The 20,100-nt window shown below is 40.9% G+C and overlaps 1 protein-coding gene across 3 annotated transcripts in view; it reads right to left on the reverse strand.

The window, feature by feature from the left end:
- Positions 1-4,058: 4,058 nt before the first annotated feature.
- LOC114477622 (NACHT, LRR and PYD domains-containing protein 3-like) overlaps positions 4,059-20,100 on the reverse strand; it is a 425,926-nt gene continuing 409,884 nt past the window's right edge. For 2 of the 3 annotated variants that reach the window (XM_028470044.1, XM_028470045.1), the window contains exons 3-11: positions 16,358-16,424; positions 16,032-16,239; positions 14,071-15,853; positions 13,816-13,989; positions 13,515-13,688; positions 9,166-9,339; positions 8,865-9,038; positions 4,888-4,934; positions 4,059-4,728 (exon numbers count right to left, since the gene is read on the reverse strand). In XM_028470044.1, coding sequence (XP_028325845.1) covers positions 4,157-4,728; positions 4,888-4,934; positions 8,865-9,038; positions 9,166-9,339; positions 13,515-13,688; positions 13,816-13,989; positions 14,071-15,853; positions 16,032-16,239; positions 16,358-16,424 — 3,373 coding nt within the window. In that variant the 3' untranslated portion in view covers positions 4,059-4,156. The remainder of the gene's footprint in view (positions 4,729-4,887; positions 4,935-8,864; positions 9,039-9,165; positions 9,340-13,514; positions 13,689-13,815; positions 13,990-14,070; positions 15,854-16,031; positions 16,240-16,357; positions 16,425-20,100) is intronic. The other variant, XM_028470046.1, reaches the window with a different exon arrangement.

A 20,100-nucleotide genomic window follows, 5' to 3' on the forward strand; every position in this document is an offset into this window, starting at 1 on the left:
CTCCCTTGAAATTTGTAATCCTAAAAACAAAATAGAAAAACCCACTTTATTGGTTATAGTTTACCATCCTCCTGGTCCATATTCAGAGTTTATCTGTGAATTCTCTGACTTTCTCACTGATCTGGTGCTGAGCACTGATAAAGCTATCATAGTAGGTGACTTTAACATTCATGCCGATGATGAAAACATCAGCCTAAATAAATTATTTATCTCACTATTAGATTCAATTGGCTTAACACAAAATGTAAACAAACCAACTCATTATTATAATCATGCACTGGACCTTGTTCTAACATATGGTTTAGATATTGACCACCTGACATTATATTCTCAAAATCCTATTCTTTCAGATCACTTCTTGTTATTCTTTGAATTAAAAATATCAGCCTGCTTAAATTCTCAGAGAAGAGTACACTATAGTAGATCACTGTCTGAGAAAGCTGTAACTAGATTTAAAGATTTAATTCCATCATTGCTTACCTCTGATCCATATGATATACAGTATCAACAGAGAGTAGCTATCAATGTCTAACGACAGAGAAAATAGATCATCTTGTCAAGAGTGCAATGTTTCTATTCAACACTGTAGCCAGGTTCACCAAAAGCCACAGCTCTGTTGAACCCTCTATTCCTGTCAACCTGAGCAGTGATGACTTCATCAAATTCTTTACTGATAAAATTTTAACAATTAGAAACAAAGCTAATGTACCACAGGCCTTTAAAACCACTGTAATCAAACCTGTCCTTAAAAAAACAACAACCTTTGATTCAAGTGACTTGTCCAATTATAGGCCAATATCCAATTTCCCTTTTATTTCCAAAATTCTTGAAAAAGTCATTGAAGGTCACCTATGTGATCACCTACATAGGAACAATTTATACGAGAGCTTTCAGTCTGGCTTTAGAGCCAATCACAGCACAGAGACTGCCTTTGTAAAAGTAACCAATGATCTCCTCTTAGCCTCAGACAGAGGGTTGGTCTCAGTTCTGGTTCTCTTAGATCTCAGTGCAGCCTTTGATACAGTGGATCATCATCTACTGCTGCAGAGACTGGAAAGTGTTTTTGGGATTAAAGAAACAGCTCTGGGTTGGTTTAAATCCTACCTATCAGACAGAACCCACTTTGTTCATGTTAATAATCTGTCCCCAGCGCACGCCACAGTTAATCATGGAGTTCCACAAGGTTCAGTTCTGGGACCAATACTCTACATTAAATATGCTTCCACTAGGTAACATTGTAAGAGAACATAATATAAATTTCCATTGCTATGCAGATGATACACAACTTTATCTCTCAATGAAATCAGATGAAACTAATCAGTTATTAAAACTCCAGGCCTGTCTTAATGACATCACATCCTGGATGAGTCACAACTTTCTCTTTCTTAACCAGGATAAAACCATAGTGATTTTATTTGGTCCAAAACACCTCAGAGATAAATTATCAGAGCAAATAGTGTCTCTGGATGCATTACTCTGTCACCTAGCACCACAGTAAAAAACCTAGGCATTATCTTTGATACTGACTTATCCTTTAATTCTCATATTAAACAAATCACAAGGACAGCCTTCTTCCACCTCCGTAATATCTCTAAAATCAGGAATATCTTGACCCAGAGTGATGCTGAAAAATCAATCCATGCATTTGTTACATCTAGATTAGATTATTGTAACTCTCTACTGTCAGGATGTTCTAGTAACTCACTAAAAAGTCTCCAGGTAATTCAGAATGCTGCAGCTAGAACATTAACAGGTACTAACAGCAGAGAGCATATTTCTCCAGTATTGGCTTCTCTTCATTGGCTTCCTGTAAAATCTAGAATAGAGTTTAAAATCCTCCTGTTAGCATACAAAGCACTACATGATCAAGCTCCTGTGTATCTTAAAGACCTGTTAGGGCCCTATTGACCAGGCAGAACACTCCGCTCTCAGTCTGCTGGTCTCCTAGAAGTTCCTAAAGTATCTAGAAGTAGAACAGGAGGCAGAGCATTCAGCTACCAGGCTCCTCCCCTTTGGAACCAGCTCCCAGTCTTAATACGGGAGGCTGCTACTCTCTCCACCTTTAAAAGTAAACTCAAAACCTACTTATTTGCTAAAGCATATACCTTATAATAACATTAACCTAAACACTAGGAAAAAAGCTCTCAACCTAAAAATAGGAACTAAGAACTAAGATTATATAGTAGAACACCAACATTATATTCAAACACGATCCACCATCTACACATAGCTCTAATGAGCTGCAAAGAGATGGATGTCCAGACAGACACCGTTGTGCTGGGTTGTACAACCCCCCCACTTCCGTCCCTCGTTGCATTACCCATCATACTGCTCACACTGCTTCACACCATTTACATTGATATCCACCCTATATATACATATATATACTGTATATATATATATTTTTTTTTTTTTTTCCTGCAGTCTGTGCCTTCTCCTCGCCCTCCGCTCTCTTTTCTGTTTCAGGTGTCTTGATGCTGGAGATGGCGGTTCCTGATCGATGGCTCACGGCACAACTAGTCTGGGACACTTGGATGGTCTATCCTTCTTACCTATTCTGTTTGTCCCTCTGTTCACAAACCCCAACCAGTCGAAGCGAATGTCTGCCACCTCTGAACCTGGTTCCGCTGGAGATTTCTTCCTATAAAAAAAGAGGGAGTTTTTTCTTCCCAATGTTGCTAAATGCTTGTTCGTGTGGATCTTGTTGGTTTCTTTTTTCTTTTTTACTATGAACTTCATATTTTGTTCAGCGCTTTGAGATGACTTTGTTGTATTTTGCGCTATATGAATGAAGTTGAATTGAATTGAATTAGTCTAGACCATGTTAAAAAAAAGGGAAAAATTGCATCATTGTATAAGTCGCCCCCTTGATTTTAAATTAATATAACCATTATTTACACCCCAGAAAAATGCAGTAGAAGGAAATTATTCTGCATTTCAGTAAGTGGAGTAAAAATAGAATAGACTGAATTTGGAGCTCAAAATGTTGATACTTCTGCATGAACACACATATAATTCACAGTAGTATATAATAGACTCTTAATGTTTAAAGGAACTAATGAGATGATTGTGATTAATAACCAAGTCTGAAACACTTTGTACTCTTTATCTTAATATTATATTAAACAAACATGTCTGATTGCTTTACTGGACTCATTAAATCTAAAACACACACTTGAATTTCAGCTTTTTTGGTGAAGTTGGATGTGGCTGTTGGTGCAGCACTGCCATCTAGCGGCCACACAAGCTAAACTATATAAATAAATCATAGGAAATGTGTAGTTAATATATTTAAAGAAATGACAGCATTGTGAATGATGAGCAGAGGAAAGATGTGTATGAGGAGGAGGGAAGCACACCTGATCTCCATCCATCTGATGACTCCGCCCCTTTTCAGGGTGGCTTCTGAACCTTGGTTCTCTGTCACTCTCTGAAATCTTGTATCCCTGTCTTTGTGATTCTTTGAGCCAGTCACTGAGCAAAAGGTCTGCAACCCTGAAGTTGAGAACCACTCATCTATAATAAATATACATAATTATATAACCTGTTTATAGAGACTTTTATTTTTCTATGGCTGTAAAAATAAAGACAATTGATTGATTGATAAAAGACAAAAAAAAAAAAAAAACAGTCCAATTCTAACCTGGCTCAATATTTATGGTAAAAAAGGAAGAAAAAAACACAACAGTTCCAAATGAAAACAGGTTCATTCATTAAATGAAAGAGCAACTGAACAATAAAGCTGAGGTGTGATTATAGATATATTGTTTATAATATTTATATACACATCAGCTTCTGCATAAATCCTATTCACATGTTCATAAAACCGGTATTTGTTCAGTTTGTCAAATAAAGTCTAGCAGCTTCTTTCATGGAGCAGAATTTTTTTCAGAGAATTTAAACTTGAAATTCAACCTTGGCTGGTAACATTATGATTGTTGGGCTGTTCCGCCCCCTGCTGGTCATTTAGTGCTCACACACACACACACACACACACACACACACACACACACACACACACACACACACACACACACACACACACACACACACACACACACACACACACACACACACACACACACACACACACGCACACAGTAAAGATCAGAGGTCATCTAAGACTCTAAAAGCAATAATTCAACAGAATCCAGATTTAACCCTCAGAGCTGAAGCTGCTGCCAGAGACAGACATGTTTGTCTCACACAGAGACACTGAGGAACCAGAGGAGAAAAACACAAACCCAGGATACAGAGGCTCAGTGAAGGAGGAGCAGATGCTGTAGATGTGTCTCAGAGAGTCAGAGGATACTTCATAGAAGGACAGACGTCCAGCAGGACAGTCCAAATACACTCCTACTCTACCAGAGGAAGGACAGGGACAGGAAGTAGATGTGTATTTGTTATTGTGATAGAAGTAGTAAAAACTTCTGACACAGTCCAGACTCCAGGACTGATCATTACCTCCAAACACAGAATCATTACTCCCTCCTTTCCTTCTGATTCTTCTGTAACTCACTGATATATCAACATCTCCATTCCACTCCACCTCCCAGTAACAGCGACCAGTCAGACCAGTATTACTCAGCACCTGCTGATGGTAATCAAATCTGTCCTGATGATCAGGATAAGGCTCCTCCTCCTTCACATATGTCACCGTCCTGTTGTTGTCAGACAGTCTGAGCTTTGTGTTGATGGAGTTTTTGTCCAGTTGAATGTGACAGAAATCTGATGGAGACACAAAATGGACAGAGCTGTAGTTTATCATGGACACATGATGCTTCATTCTTTCTCTATCACTGACATGTTCATTCACTCAGAGTATACTGAGGAGACTTTGAATGAATAAACAGCTCAACGATCAGCTGTGTGTGCAGACACACTTACACTTCCTCACACCAGCTTTTAAATACTGCTCTCCTCCTGGCTCCGCCCTGCAGGAGCAAACACAGGCAGTGATTTACAGTCTAATATGAACACACCACGTCACATTCCAATTATAAATGTATTTCAATTATTATTTTTCTCCTGAAAGTCAATTACAATTATGTTCTCAATTAATAAAGTTCAGTTACATTTATGCTACCTTTAATTCATATAGTGTTGTGATGATTGTTGCAGGGGTTTTTTGTGTATGTTGTTTTAGTATCTTTATATTTTAGTGCATTTATTATGATGTCTCATGTTACATTCACAGTATTGTTACTCTGTAGAACTGCATTGTCTATATTTGAAAAAAATGTTATATATTATATCCTAACTCTTCTAACCTTTACCATCTGTATGAGTGTGAAAATTCAGCTAGTGGGAAAACCTAATATGAAATATATTTTAATCATTGTTAACTACATATGTGTAAGCCATTGACCTGTTTTGTGTTTATTTAATTATAATTAACAGTTTTTACAATAATAATAATAATAATACATTTTATTTAAAAGCACTTTTCAAGACACTCAAAGACACTTTACAGCATAAAAACAACAAGAAAATATGACATAGAAAAAAAGGGAGTGGGTGGTTTAAACATTAAAAGCTCAGTGAAACAGGTGAGTTTTGAGGAATGATTTGAAGGATGGAGGTCGGTGCAGTTGCGGATGTGGCTTGGTAGGGAATTCCATAGGGTGGGGGCAGCTACAGAGAAAGCTCTGTCCCCCCAGGTTCTGCGCTGGGTCCTTAGGACAGTGAGGAGGTTTGCATCAGAGGAGCGGAGGCTGCGGGAAGGAGTGTAGGGGTGGAGCAGATCTGTGAGGTAGGAGGGGCCTGATTATTAAGGGCTTTATATGTGAGAAGGAGGAGTTTGAATTTGATGCGCTGAGGGAGGAACAGGGAGCCAGTGGAGGTTTTGGAGGACAGGGGTGATGTGGTCACGGGAGCGGGTGTGGGTGAGGAGGCGGGCAACTGTGTTTTTGGATTTATTGGAGTTTATTTTGGAGTGTGGAGGTTGTACCAAACAGGAGCTATTGCAGTAGTCAAGGCGGGATGTGATAAAGGTGTGAATTAGAGGTTCAGCGGCGGGAAAGGAAAGTGAAGGATGGAGACGACAGATGTTTTTGAGGTGGAAAAAAACGGTTTTCATGATTTGTTTAATATGGCGGTCGAAGGAAAGGTTATTATCAAAAATGATACCAAGGTTACGGCAATGAGAGGCGGGACACAGGGTAGAGTTATCAATGGTGAGGTGAAAGTCAGAGGCAGTTTGGGTGAGGGAGTTTGGACCAATGAGGAGTATGTCTGATTTGTTACTGTTTAAGATCAGGAAGTTTTCTTGGAGCCATGTTTTGATATCAGAAAGACAGTTTGAAAGTGTGGAGTGGGTTTCATAGGTGATAGACTTGGTGGAGATGTATAATTGGATGTCGTCGGCGTAACAATAAAAATGGAGACCATGACGATGAATGATTTGACTGAGGGGGAGGAGGTAGATAGTGAAGAGGAGAGGATCAAGCACAGAGCCCTGGGGGACTCCTTGGGACAGGGGGCAGTGGAGGAGGAGCAGTTGTTAATGAAGATAAATTGTTTTCTGTTAGTGAGGTAGGACTCTAACCAGGTGAGGGCATCGCCAGTGATATTGAGGAGGGATTTTAAGCGGGAAAGTAGGATGGAGTGGTTGATGGTGTCGAAAGCAGCAGTGAGATCAAGAACAACGAGAATTGAGAGTAGGCCGGAGTCAGATGAGAGGAGGAGGTCGTTGGTGACTTTGAGGAGGGCTGTTTCAGTGCTGTGTTTGGTGCGGAATCCAGATTGAAATTGTTCGAAAAGGTGATTATTGTTGAGATGGGATGTGATTTGTGAGGCAACAACGCGTTCCAGAACTTTTGACAGGAAGGGGAGGTTGGAGATGGGTCTGAAGTTGCTCATGATGTCGGGGTTGAGACCAGGTTTTTTGATGACGGAAGTTATGGCAGCCAGTTTCAGTGATGAAGGAACGGAGGGAAAGGTGAGGGAGGAGTTGATGATTTTTGAGATGGGAGATGGTGGGGAGGTTTTCATGGTAGAGAGGATTTTTAACTGCTCAACTGGGTGGACAGGTGTGAATTTGGAAAGAGAACGAGTGGTAAGAGGGGCAGAGGCAGATGAGGAGTGGGCGGGGGTGAGAGAAATATTTAAGGCACTGTAGAGGGTGTTAATTTTTGATTGGAAGAATGATAGGAAAGAGTTGCTTTTGTCTGTGTTAAATAAGTGGGAAATGTTGTCACAGGGTTTGAGGAGTTTGTTGACGGTGGAGAAGAGAGTCTTTTGGTTATTGGAACTGTTGTGGATAAGGTTGGAGTTGTAGTTAGAGCGGGCGGTGTTGAGGGCAGTTTTATATAGTTGAAGGTGATCGGAGTAGGCTAGGAGATGGACTGTTAAATCGTTTTTTTTTGTGGAGACGTTCAAGTTGACGTTTGTGGGTTTTTAGTTTTCTGAGGTCGGGGGTGTACCAGGGGGCGGTGTGTGTAAATGAGACTGATTTGGTTTTGGAGGGGGCAGTTATTGTAATGATTAACAAGGTCCGTGGGGTCATCAGAGAGCGGAGGGGGGGGGGAGGCAGACAGAAGGTTAAGAAGAGAAGAGGAAAAATCATGAGGAGAGATGGATTTCAGATTTCTAAAACAAATGGTTTGCTTGTCCTTGGGGTGGAGGGTGGGGAGGTGGAGGTCCATGGTGATAGCCAGATGATCGGAGATGCAGAGGTCAGTACTGGAAAGTAGCTGGATGGTGAGACCGGTGGAGCAGACTAAATCTAGGGTGTGGCCATGGGTGTGTGTGGGGAAGTTGACATGCTGAGTGAAGTTGTGGCAGTCCAGTAGAGCAAGGGATTCAGAGGCATGGGGGCAGTTGATGTTGTCCAGATGGAAGTTGAAATTGTCGAGGAGGAGAATGGAAGGTGAGATGGGTGAGAGCTGTGTGATAAAATCAGATAAATTGGGGAAAAAAGATGGGTTGGGTTTAGGAGGGCGGTAAATGCCTGCAATGACGAGGGGGGAAGGACCGGGGAGTTTGAAGGTGATGTGTTCGAATGACTGAAAGGATGTTGTGGATATGGTGCTGATGCTGAGGGCTTTTTTATGGACTGAGGCTACGCCACCGCTCCGGACAGTGAGACGGGGCTGTTCAATGTAAGTGTAACCAGGGGGAGTGGCTTGGTTTAGTGAGAAATAGTATAGAGGTTTATGCCAGGTTTCAGTGATGCAGAGGAAGTCCAGGTTATTGTCAGTTATGAATTCATATAGGATGAGTGCTTTATTGTTAAGTGAACGGGTGTTAAGGAGAGCCAGATTCAGTATTTTCAGTGTTGAGGGTGACTGTGAGGAACGAGGGAGTGGACGGAGGATGGGATTGGGCCGTTTGATACGTTTTGTGTCATTTTTGTAGGGTATAGGGGGTCTCACTGTGATTATGGACTGAATGGGAAAGGTGTGAGCAGAGGGATGTAGTAATGAGTGGAGCCTGTAGGGGGAGCTGTGGTAGGAGGAGGTGCTTGGGGGGGGCACAGTAGAGTAAGGTGAAGGAGACGGTGTGTGTTTTGTAAATAGCCAATCATGTGGGAAATGCTGGAGATTGGCTGTTAAAATACTACTGCGCAGTTTATGAAGGTGAAAACCATCAGGATTAAAAAATGATGTTCGACCCCAGAATTTATAGAATTTCCATGGTAATTACAATTACAAAGTCAATTATCTGAATTCAATTACAATTCAATTAAGATTATAATGTTGCCATAAAAGTAATTCAATATCAATTAAGCGATTCCATTTATAATTGAGGCCAACACTGGATCAAGCGTCAGAAACCATGTTATTCACATCAAAGTGATGATTGAGAACATGTAAAGAAAGGAGGTGTTTAGGGAAAGATGAGCTCCTGTGATGTGCTCTCACCTCAGAGTCTGCAGTTTGTGCTGTGGATCCTCCAGTCTGGAAGAGAGCAGCTTCACTGCTGTGTCTCCTGTATGGTTGTAGCTCAGGTCCAGCTCTCTCACACTGGAGGAGTTGGAGCTCAAAGCTGCTGGTAGAGAAGCACAGCCCACCTCGGTGATGAGACAACCTGACAGACTGGGGTCAGAAGAACATCAAGAACTCAGGAAACAAATGAGAAGATCTGTCATCTGACAGGAAGAGGACAACAACCAACACAATGTTCTAGTAGAATGTAGGTGAGAAGCAACGTGCTGGAACTGACCTGAGAGAGTCCAGTTTACAGTGAGGACTCTTCAGTCCTTCACACAGCAGCTTCACTCCTGAATCCTGCAGCTGGTTGGTACTCAGGTCCAGATGTTTCAGACTGGAGGACTGAGAGCTGAGGACTGAGGACAGAGCTACACAGCTTCTCTCTGAGAGACCACAGAGACTCAGTCTGTGGGAAAACCACAGATTTAACAACTCATCTAATATTCTACTTCATATCTATTCATCACTTGATTAAGATCTCACATTAACTTGAAGAACCTCAGCAATAACTAATAAACAGTTTTTAGTTTGTTGACTTCTTCATCAGTTCTCCTCTTTCCTCCTTCACCATGATTTTAAAAAGTAAAATGACATTGTCACTCTGCATGCTGACTATTTTCACTAGAAGGCCACGATAACTAAACTCATCACTTAGTTCACTGTGAGTAATGAATGTAAATGCAGCGCTGTGAAGATGGTTGAGTATTTAAAGACCTTTAGTCAATAAGCCCCGCCCACATTGTGTCATTAAGGACTGCTCAAACAGCACTGATGCACTTGTGAAATGGAAACAGTAGAAATGTTTTTAATTAGAATATTGTGAGATGACAATGTGATCCAGTGTTTGTATTGTGTACTTTTCCCATCGAGAGTTCAGATCCTGAAAAACATCAAACGTGGATCAAAATGATCATGAACTTTATGATGCAAATGTGATTCTAGATAACTCAGGCTCAAGAAGATCCCACAGAGGATGGGACAGTTTCAGTCTAAAACCAGCAAGTTATTCTGTTCATGTTTAGCAGCTGATATTTTCTCTTATTTTGAAGGAACAATTGTCTACTTTTGGTCTCAGGCTACAAACCAAAGTGCTACGAGTTCATCCTTTCACTTCCTATAAACTGTAAACCCTCGTTAATTTGTGACGTTTGAAATCTTCCACAGTTTGGATATTTTTTAGTATTCTTCAGTAAATTTCATGCTCTAACTAAAGTAATAGGACTCGTGGCTGCTCAGTTATTGGATGCTCAGCTGTGTGGTTTCCCATTCTTTCATTTGTAGAAGGAAAATAAAAAGTTAATTTCTAAAGTGGAATTAGTGTTTGGAGAGACGTGAGCTCCACTGTCTTTATGAAGTCCAAATAACTTTGTATCAGTGATTCAAGCCATGGTCAGGCTGAACATCAGCAAAGTGTGCAACACTAAAGGGCAGAAAATCACAGAAACAAAGGTGGTGACTGATGAATCCTTCCCTGGTAAAAACAAAGCTCTTCACTGAAGTCTGTCTGTCCAGTCAAACTATAGGATGTGCATCTTTAAGTTAGACAAAGAAAAAATAAATCAGGCCAGGAAGGGGGTTTGATTTAATTTGAAAGGTTAAAAAAGCAAAACAATGCCTTTATGATGTTAATAATTTATAAAAGTAAATAACTAAATGAAAATAAAAACTTTCAAAAGTAAAATTAACAAATTAAGTAAAATTGGTAGAAAAAAAGCTTGAACTAAAGTATATTTTTATGATGATTTGGACTTTAAACTTGAATAAAAACACAAACTAAACTTGTGGTATTTGAACCCAGGACTCTGCAGGTGAGCTGCAGAGCAAAATCAGATCATGTGATCAGTTCTCTGTCAGCTGGAGACGCAGGAACACTTGCAGAACATGTATGATTAAAACCCAAGAAGCAGCTGGTAAGAGCACTGATCATAGAACTGGGTTTGAAATGGAAAATGTGACGGTGCCATCTCAAGCATGAGCAAGCTGATGTGTCTTTAAAACATAGAAGTTTGTTTAATTTTGGATGAATGGTGCAGGTGATTGTGATTTGTGTTTAGTGGAAATGTTGCTTTAAAATCCTGATCATTTAAACTCAGTAAATATGGGCACGACCTACATGCAATACACCTTCCAGAGTGGTATTCTCATCTCATTGTCAAATGTGATGATACAGATGTACTGGTTTTGCTTGTTTAATATTCAAGCAAAATGATGTTTGGATCCTCAGAAGTGTTCATGCACTCTGGACATGGCCTAAAGGAAATATTTGTCCCAGTTTGTTCAATTGCTCAAAGTCTTGTGCATCTCTTTGTGAGTGTTTACCTGCATGCCACACCCTCACGGGTTGCAATACCACAAGCAGCTTGTACAGAATTGGAAAGACCACTGCCTTCACATGACTGAAGAAGACCCATCTGACTGACTTAAAGGAAATGGCCAATTTTGGACTGTCTGGAAGCCTAGAAGAAGCTTTGCCTGTGGCAACAAAATATGCACTCCTCCTGTATGGCCAAAAGAAAAGGAGAATGGCCATCCTTGCACCAACCTAGATGAGCTGAGGTACACACTAGCATCTACCCCCAACAAAAAATGCCTTCTAGCAACACATATTAAGAGCCTTGTACCAAACACCAGTGTGGCATCACAGCCACCTGGCCAAGGCTCATCTTTGGAACCCAGTTGGTAGAGGATGAAGGCTCAGACAAGATGGGTCTATTGAACCTGTCATGTTCCAGAAGGCCCCATTACCTAAAGAAGTCCGAGACCTCACCCACATGTACTGTAAAGATGGAAAATGCAATGAAACCAGCAAATGCCAGTGTCTTTCGGTGGGCTTGACTTTGCTCTTGTTTTTTCACATACTGCCCAAATATGACGCACTTTGTCACTGATGATAATGTGAATGAGTGACAGGGATGGCTGCCAAAAGCAGCCCACGAAGAACACCAGCCAAAAAGCTGGGGAGTTTAGCATCAGGAGAGGGCTCATTCCTCCTGAGATTGTTTTTTTTTTTTTTTTTATTTGAGTCAGTACTTTAATTTTGACTGTGTGAAGTTAAATTATAGTTTTATTAAAAAACTCATCAAGGCCAAACTACAATCCTGTCACCTTGTCTCCTTTGTGTGCTATTGCTGAGCTGTTGCTATGCAATGCAACATATTGTTTTATTTGGGACAGTTTATATATTTAGTGATGAATTATTATGCATAGTATTTACAAATATCGCAGAACCATGGGTCAATGTTTCACTTCATACATTTAGTGATGTATGTGTTTCTATGATAATCCCTGGCCAAGCAACTACAAAGTAAATGAGAATATTCTGCATAGATATAATTTTTCTGTATATCCGCTTACTTTAGGCAAGCGTTCATAGGTCTCTATATATTACAAACATCAAGATATTTACATCCAGTTTTTTTTTTTTTTTTAATAGGTAAAGAAACTTCCTGATCACAATTATGTCAAGTTTCAAAGCTATCAGAGCTTGTGTTATTAATCTACGTGTTTATATGTCTTAACTCCCATATGGCCAGGCTATATTTTTCTTCTTTTTTAGATTTGGGATGTATAACAATATGTATCAATTTAACAATGTTTGCATTAAAATGTTTTAACCTAAAAATCCATTTCATTTGTGGGAGACCTTAAAGAAGAGGAAAAACATTGTTAGGTTTTGTTCTACCTCCGGTAGGGGTATCTCAAATTTTTGGGGGCATTGTCACTAGCCTATTCAGGAAGTAGACGTATCAGTGTCAGAGAAAGAACTGCTCCAGGTCCAAAGCAAACTGTGTTCCCAGTTAAACATGCTGGTTATATGGGAGGGAACATTTCCAATGGGCTGTAGTGCTGTTTTTAAATTACAGATGAAAGACTGAACTCAGAGCTAATCTTAATCATTTCCTTTCACATCCATTGTGCCGCAATGGAAATGTTGAAATGTACAAACAATGCTATGATGACCAGTGTTTGGAATAACGGCATTTAAAATAACGGCGTTTAAAATAACGGCGTTATGTCACGGGTTACATGAGGAGGCGGGTTAAAAACTAGGTGAGCGATTATGATTGGCTAAGGCGGAGTGCCAGCACACGCGACAAACACACTACAGATATGATGACTCAGCAGAGATGGTGAGCGTGGAGCAGTCTGATGAAAAGTTGTCATTTCTAAGGTGGCGATACAAACATTACTTTATATTAATTATGGTCAAAGGCAAGAACTTGTATGTGAAGTGTTCATTATATCCAGGAGTGAAGACTTTGTCCACATCCATTGTAAGCAACTCAAAATTAATGAAGCACCTCACAACACACGCATCTAAAAAATGTGAATTATTTGACATAGAGCAATTTTTTTTTTTTTAATAGTAACGCAAATAGTTACTTTCCTTGGTAATGAGTTATTTTTATTATAGAGTAATTTACTTACTAACGCAGTTACTTTTTTGAACAAGTAGTGATTAACTATAACTAATTACTTTTTTAAAGCAACGTTCCCCACACTGATGATGACAAAAGACAAGTTGACACACGGACACCTAAACTATCCCCCAGCTTATTAAATCACTATGTTTCTACTGACCTGAGAGAGTTCAGTTTACAGTGAGGACTCTTCAGTCCTTCACACAGCAGCTTCACTCCTGAATCCTGCAGCTGGTTGTTACTCAGGTCCAGATGTTTCAGACTGGAAGAGTTGGAGCTCAAAGATGCTAATAGGGAAGCACAGCCCACCTCAGTGATGAGACAACCTGACAGACTGGGTTCAGAAGAACATCAAGAACTCAGGAAACAAGTGAGGAGATCTGTCAGCTGACAGGAGGAGGACAACAACCAGCACAATGTTCTAGTAAAATGTAGGTGAGAAGCAACGTACTGGAACTGACCTGAGAGAGTCCAGTTCACAGTGAGGACTCTTCAGTCCTTCACACAGCAGCTTCACTCCTGAATCCTGCAGCTGGTTGTTATTCAGGTCCAGATGTTTCAGACTGGAGGACTGAGAGCTGAGGACTGAGGACAGAGCTGCACAGCTTCTCTCTGAGAGACCACAGCCACTCAACCTGATGAAGAATCAGAGGAACATCAGAACAATGTGTCTATATTGTGAAGAACTAAAAAAGTTTGATTTTAAAGTCACATACACAGCTTTCTTGGAGGCTTTGATCACTGGGAGCAGATTCACAAAAGCTTTCTCTGAAGGATCAAATCTCTGCAGGTCAAAGACATCAAGATGTTCTTCTGATGACAGTAATATGAAGACCAGAGCTGACCACTCAGCAGGAGTCAGATAACGTTCTGTGAAATCTCCTGATCTCATGAACTGTTGGATCTCCACTAGCAGAGATCTATCATTCAGTTCATTCAAACAGTGGAACAGGTTGATGCTTCTCTCTACAGACTGACTCTCATTGAGCTTCTCCTTGATGTATTTAACTGTTTCCTGATTGGACTGGGAGCATCTTCCTGTCTGTGTCAGTAGGCCTTGTAGGAGCTTCTGATTGGTCGGCAGTGAAAGACCCAGCAGGAAGCGGAGGAACAAGTCCAAGTGTCCGTTTGGACTCCGTAAGGCCTCGTCTACAGCGCTCTGATGGAGATGGTTCAGAGTTGTATTGAAGCTCTGTGATTGTTGATGTTCCAGCAGATTGACTTTAGAACTGATGCAGGTCTGATGGATGTAAAGAGCAGCCAGAAACTCCTGAAGGCTCAGGTGGATGAAGGTGAACACCTTGTCCTGGTACAGGCTGCTCTCCTCTCTGAAGAACTGTGTGAACATTCCTGAGCACACTGAGGCTGCTCTGAGGTCCATGCCACACTCTGTCAGGTCACTCTCATAGAAGATCAGGTTTCCTTTCTGCAGCTGCTCAAAAGCCAGTTTTCCCAGAGACAACATCATCTCCCTGCTCTGTGGACTCCAGTGTGGATCTGTGGCAGCTCCTCCATCAAACTTCTCGTTCTTGACTTTGGTCTGAAGGACCAGATAGTGGTTGTAGATCTGAGTCAGAGTCCTGGGCAGCTCTCCCTCCTCTCTGCTCTTCAACACATCCTCCAGAACTGTAGCAGTGATCCAGCAGAAGAGCGGGATGTGGCACATGATGTGGAGGCTACGACACGTCCTGATGTGGGACATGATCCTGCTGACCTGCTCCTCATCTGTGGACCTCCTCCTGAAGTACTCCTCCTTCTGAGGGTCAGTGAACCCTCTGACTTCTGTCACCTTGTCTACATACTGAGGAGGGATTTGATTGGCTGCTGCAGGCCTTGTGGTTATCCAGAGGCGGGCTAATGGAAGCAATTCTCCTCTAATAAGGTTTATCAGCAGAACCTCCACTGAGGTGGACTCTGAGACATCAGTCAGGGTCTGAGTGCTGAGGAAGTCCAGAGGGAGCCGACACTCATCCAGACCATCCAAGATGAACAAAACCAGGAAGTTCTGGAAACTGCAGATTCCTGCTCTTTTAGTTTCAGAGAAGAAGTGATGAACAAGTCCCACAAAGCTGAAGCTCCTCCCCCTCAGCAGGTTCAGCTCTCTGAAGGTCAGTGGGAATGTGAAGTGGACCTCCTGCTGGGCTTTGTCTTCAGCCCAGTCCACAGTGAACTTATGTGTTAAGAGTGTTTTCCCAATGCCACCCACGCCCTTTGTCATCACTGTCCTGATTGGTCGAGGTCTTCCAGGAGGGACTTTAAAGAGTTCTTCTAGTCTGATGGCTATTTCTGCTGTGTCTGATTTCCTGGATGCTGTTTCTATCTGTCTGACCTCGTGTTCCTGGTTGACCTCTCCACTCCCTCCTTCTGTGATGTAGAGCTCTGTGAAGATCTCCTTCAGGAAGGTTGACTTTCCAGCTTTAGCCACGCCCTCAGACACACACTGGAACTTCTTAATCAGGTTTTTCTTCAGCTCACATCGGCATCGAAAAGCTCTGGTTCCTAAAAGAAGACAAACTTTATGTTAAAGTGAATATGTCAAAGGAGGTTCAAACATTGAAGATAAAACAATCTGTTGTTTTCAGTGTAGATGATTTCTCAGATTAAGTCTCACAGATTGAATCCTGGTTTTAACCTTCATCTGATGTTCCTCACAGTGAATATTTTCAAAAGCTCTTACTGCTCTGCAGACGCTCAGCCAGATCCTCCTGCTTCATCCTCTTCAGGAAATCAAGTGTGATGTTCAGAAAGGCCTCCTTGCTGCTACTCTGTTCTTCATCTTCACCCTCCATCTGACACTCTGAACACTCTGGATCATCTCCATCCACAATCTTCTGCATGTGTTTGAGTTCAGCCTTAACAAAGCTGATGATGATGTCCTCCAGCAGCTGGAACAGAAACACATTAAAGGTGATCACTGAAGGCATCGTGCAATAATCAGAGAGCCTGAAGCTGTTGTTGGATCACAGGCTGACAGGTTTAGTGTGTCTTTGTAAATGTACACACCGTAAAGATGGAGTCAGGCTCAGCTCCAGAGGAACCATCCAGATCCTTCAAACTGCACTGATGGAGTCTGTGGAGAAGTCACACTCAGACACTCAAACATGCTGAGGAGCACCACCCTGCCAGGGCTATTTTTGAAATGCTTCCTTCAGGGAAAAGGTATCGCTCCGTCAAATATTCTACTGCTCGCCATTTGAACAGTTTCTTTCCACAAGCTGATGACTCTAAACAAGGCACTGTAAATTTGTATGGGCTTTTATTGAACAGTACTTTACCCAATAGTATTTTATGTAGCGTTGATTGTTTTTTTGTTTTTTCCTGAAATGTCTTTTTAAATGTTGACAGTGTACTTTGAGCTGCTTCCACATTTTTTTCCTTTTCTTTTTTTTCCCTTTGTCTGCACATGCTGTCAGGTCAACACTACAAGAAGTGCAATATGTTTAAGACAGCAATGCATGTTTTGTTATTGCAATTAAATAAATGAATTTATTTTATTGCATACTTGTGACCATCACCAGCTCTCCCTAAGAAAGGGTAAGAAACACTTTATTAAAGGGAGGATGTTAAAAGAGAGGGCAGTGTTACACCTGGGTGAGGGGGTGGGGGGAAATGAACAGGGAGGAGAGACTCAAGGAAGGAAATGGAAAGGGTGGGGAAGAGTTGATTATTTTAAAATGAGAGTAAGATGTGATGTTATAGTTGTGTATATTGTGCTTATTGTGTTGTGTAATCAAGCCAGTGCGGTGACCAGTGTGAAGCTTAACTATAATGGTGGTGGCTGTGGACAGAGGGAAGGAGTGAGTGGTAATACCTAAAACAGGTATTTGGGATCAAAAGTTAAGCCCACTACAAGTTTTATCCCACAGCCCAAGGCGTGCCAGTGCATCATAGAGCAATGTAGGTGCAAGAACCGCTACTGCAAACCCCGGGCCCGAAGATGCAGCCAGGCCAGCAGAAAGAGCAGGGGCCAAGGAGCCCCAGGCCACCCCCCATGGCCGAGCAGCCCCCCAGACGCCCCCAAGATCCCAAGCCAAGAGGCTGTCACATACACACCCGAGAAAGCCCCAAGTAGCCGAGGACCCAGCGCACCCCGTCACCAACCCCAACAACAAGGCCTACCGCCAACCGATACAGATTTGTATCGATTAATCTCCACATCTTTAGTGTAGTCTGATTTTAAATCATTTTTTTAAACACTGAATTCTATTAGCATCCAAATTTTGTGTAAAACGAATTTGAGCTAAAAGAGTTTAACATAAAATATTCCCCTGCAGAAGGTCTAGGTCAACATCTGGGAGCAATAGTGATAGAACTAATAATGTGAATATGAAAACATTTGATTTGTGTGAATCTCATTGTTCTACAATTATTCAACATCAAAACATTCAAACATCAGATAAGCTCCTGACTGAACAGGTTGTTGGGTCTTTTTAAAGGACTCCACAATCTGCGGTGCCCTCAGAGGGACTGGAAGTGACGAGGAGCAGCAGCACAGAAGGCTGGTATCTCATGGTTACCAGTTTGGTCCTGAGCAGGGACCAAAAAATGGCCCTGGCATTTATGGCCATAGTGGCCCACCATCATACAATATGCAAAAGAACACAACATACGAGAAGATATATCTGCACATTGTATTATTTCAAAAATTTAAATAAGGTGTAGCAACCTACAGTATATAGAAGAGAGTAGCCAATTAACAGTTTCATATGCTGTTTCAATACTATAAAGATGCTTATCTTGGGAGAGCTGATAACTGTGTCACAAATCCCATCTTCAATAGAAAGTGAATGTCAAAGGATCACTGACGTCTTTTCAGTGTTTAATGAAATATACTGTTTATTCAAATACACAATTGTGCCCACTGTAAGATCATTTATCCCTGTAAAATGATAATATAATATATAGATAGATTTAGTTTCATCTCTCTCTCACACACGCACACACACACGCGCACACACACACACACACACACACACCATGGTGACCACCTCCAAACCAGCAAAGACAAGGTTGTAAAAAAAACTCTATAGACTCATAATATTATGCATGTATGGACTTTGTGGGACTGAATACAATGAGTCTTGTTATAATTTACTAAGTTGAACATTTGTACACTTTAGCCTAAAATTTCACCAAATATTATTAGGGACAATGTGTCGCTAATAATTTTTAATAATAACACAATTGTATTAATTCAAACTGTTTTCTAACTTTTTCGTACTTTTTCTGTTTTAATTTATTATTATTATTATTATTATTATTATTATTATTACAAACATCTAAAAATATTTTTATTGATATTTCCACGATCATCATAGACAGTCCAGACAGGTTTTCTGACTCCTCCTATTTTATCTCTTCTGCCAATAAATATCCTTTCCCCCTTTTTGTTTTTTTACACTTTGATTCAATTTTTGTCCTTTCTTTAACCTTTTTTTTTTATACATCTTGAATCTCAATATATCGCCCATCCCTAATTCCTAGATTATAAAACAGCCTAAATAAAAAACATAAATGTGTATATGAAGCACATTTGATTATTTACTATAGTTACAGTTCATATACAAGTCAAACATTGCATATTTAATTTCACGTTGCTTGTCTTTAAGTTAGACATAAACATTTTATTTTATTCTATATTTTATTATAATTTCTCATACTCACTCATGTGGTTCTCTGATATTCACTAATGACTTATTATACACATTTATTATAGACTTTACATTATTTAACACTTTATAAACAGTGTATATTTGTGGAGCTTGTGATTGGATGATTTTTCATGGTGACTTACGTGGTTCCTTCTGCTGTGGTAGACGTTAAAATATCAGTTATTAATCTAACAGAACGTGTAACTGTGTCACATCCTGATGGTCTTTATGAAGATAAACTCTGCTATATTTTACAACATATTTACACCAGTTCTTAGTTTTTATCTTCTTATATCCATCCATCTCTTTTCTGAGTTGTTTCCAGGTTTGGTCCCGCACTAATCTCACAAGAACTGCCATCCAGGCCACTTCAGGAGGCAGTTCTCGCGAGGCTAGTGACAGCGTTCAGTTTGGAGAGGCAGAGGAATGTTTTATTGTTTTATTTATCTTTTAACTATTACTACATTATCAAGCCCTTGGGTGGACACCTGGGTCCTTTCTGTGTGGATTTTGCATGTTCTCCCCGTGTTGCGTGGGTTTCCTCCGGGAACTCCGGCTTCCTCCCACAATCCAAAAACATGACTGTAAGGTTGATTGGAGTCTCTAAATTGCCCATAGGAGTGAATGAGTGAGTGGTTGTCTGTCTGTGTTTTCCCTGTGATGGACTGGTGCCCTGTCCAGGGTGTACCCCCGCCCAGCACCCAATGAGAGCCGTAGATTGGCACCGACAGACCCCCGCGACCCTGAACAGGAATAAGTGTGTCTGAAAATGAATGAATGAATATTACTACAATAAAATATGGGATATTTATGGGAACATTTTAATACTGAACGATGGCGAGAAAAAATTATAAAATACGGGAGTTTCACGACCAAAATAGGAGACTTGACGGGTATGGTCTGATGGGTCAAAATAATCATTAAAAAACGTAGCGCACTCTACAGCTAACCTGTAACCATGGTGACTTACCCTCTACAGCAGTGGTTCCCAACCAGGGGTACGTGTACCCTTAGGGGTACTTCAACACACCTCAGGGGGTACACAGAAACAATTGTCAATTTAGACACATTTCTGATTGCTAACACACATTTTCC

The sequence above is a fragment of the Gouania willdenowi genome, chromosome 16 (assembly GCF_900634775.1).
Source record: "Gouania willdenowi chromosome 16, fGouWil2.1, whole genome shotgun sequence".
Lineage (NCBI taxonomy): Eukaryota > Metazoa > Chordata > Actinopteri > Blenniiformes > Gobiesocidae > Gouania > Gouania willdenowi.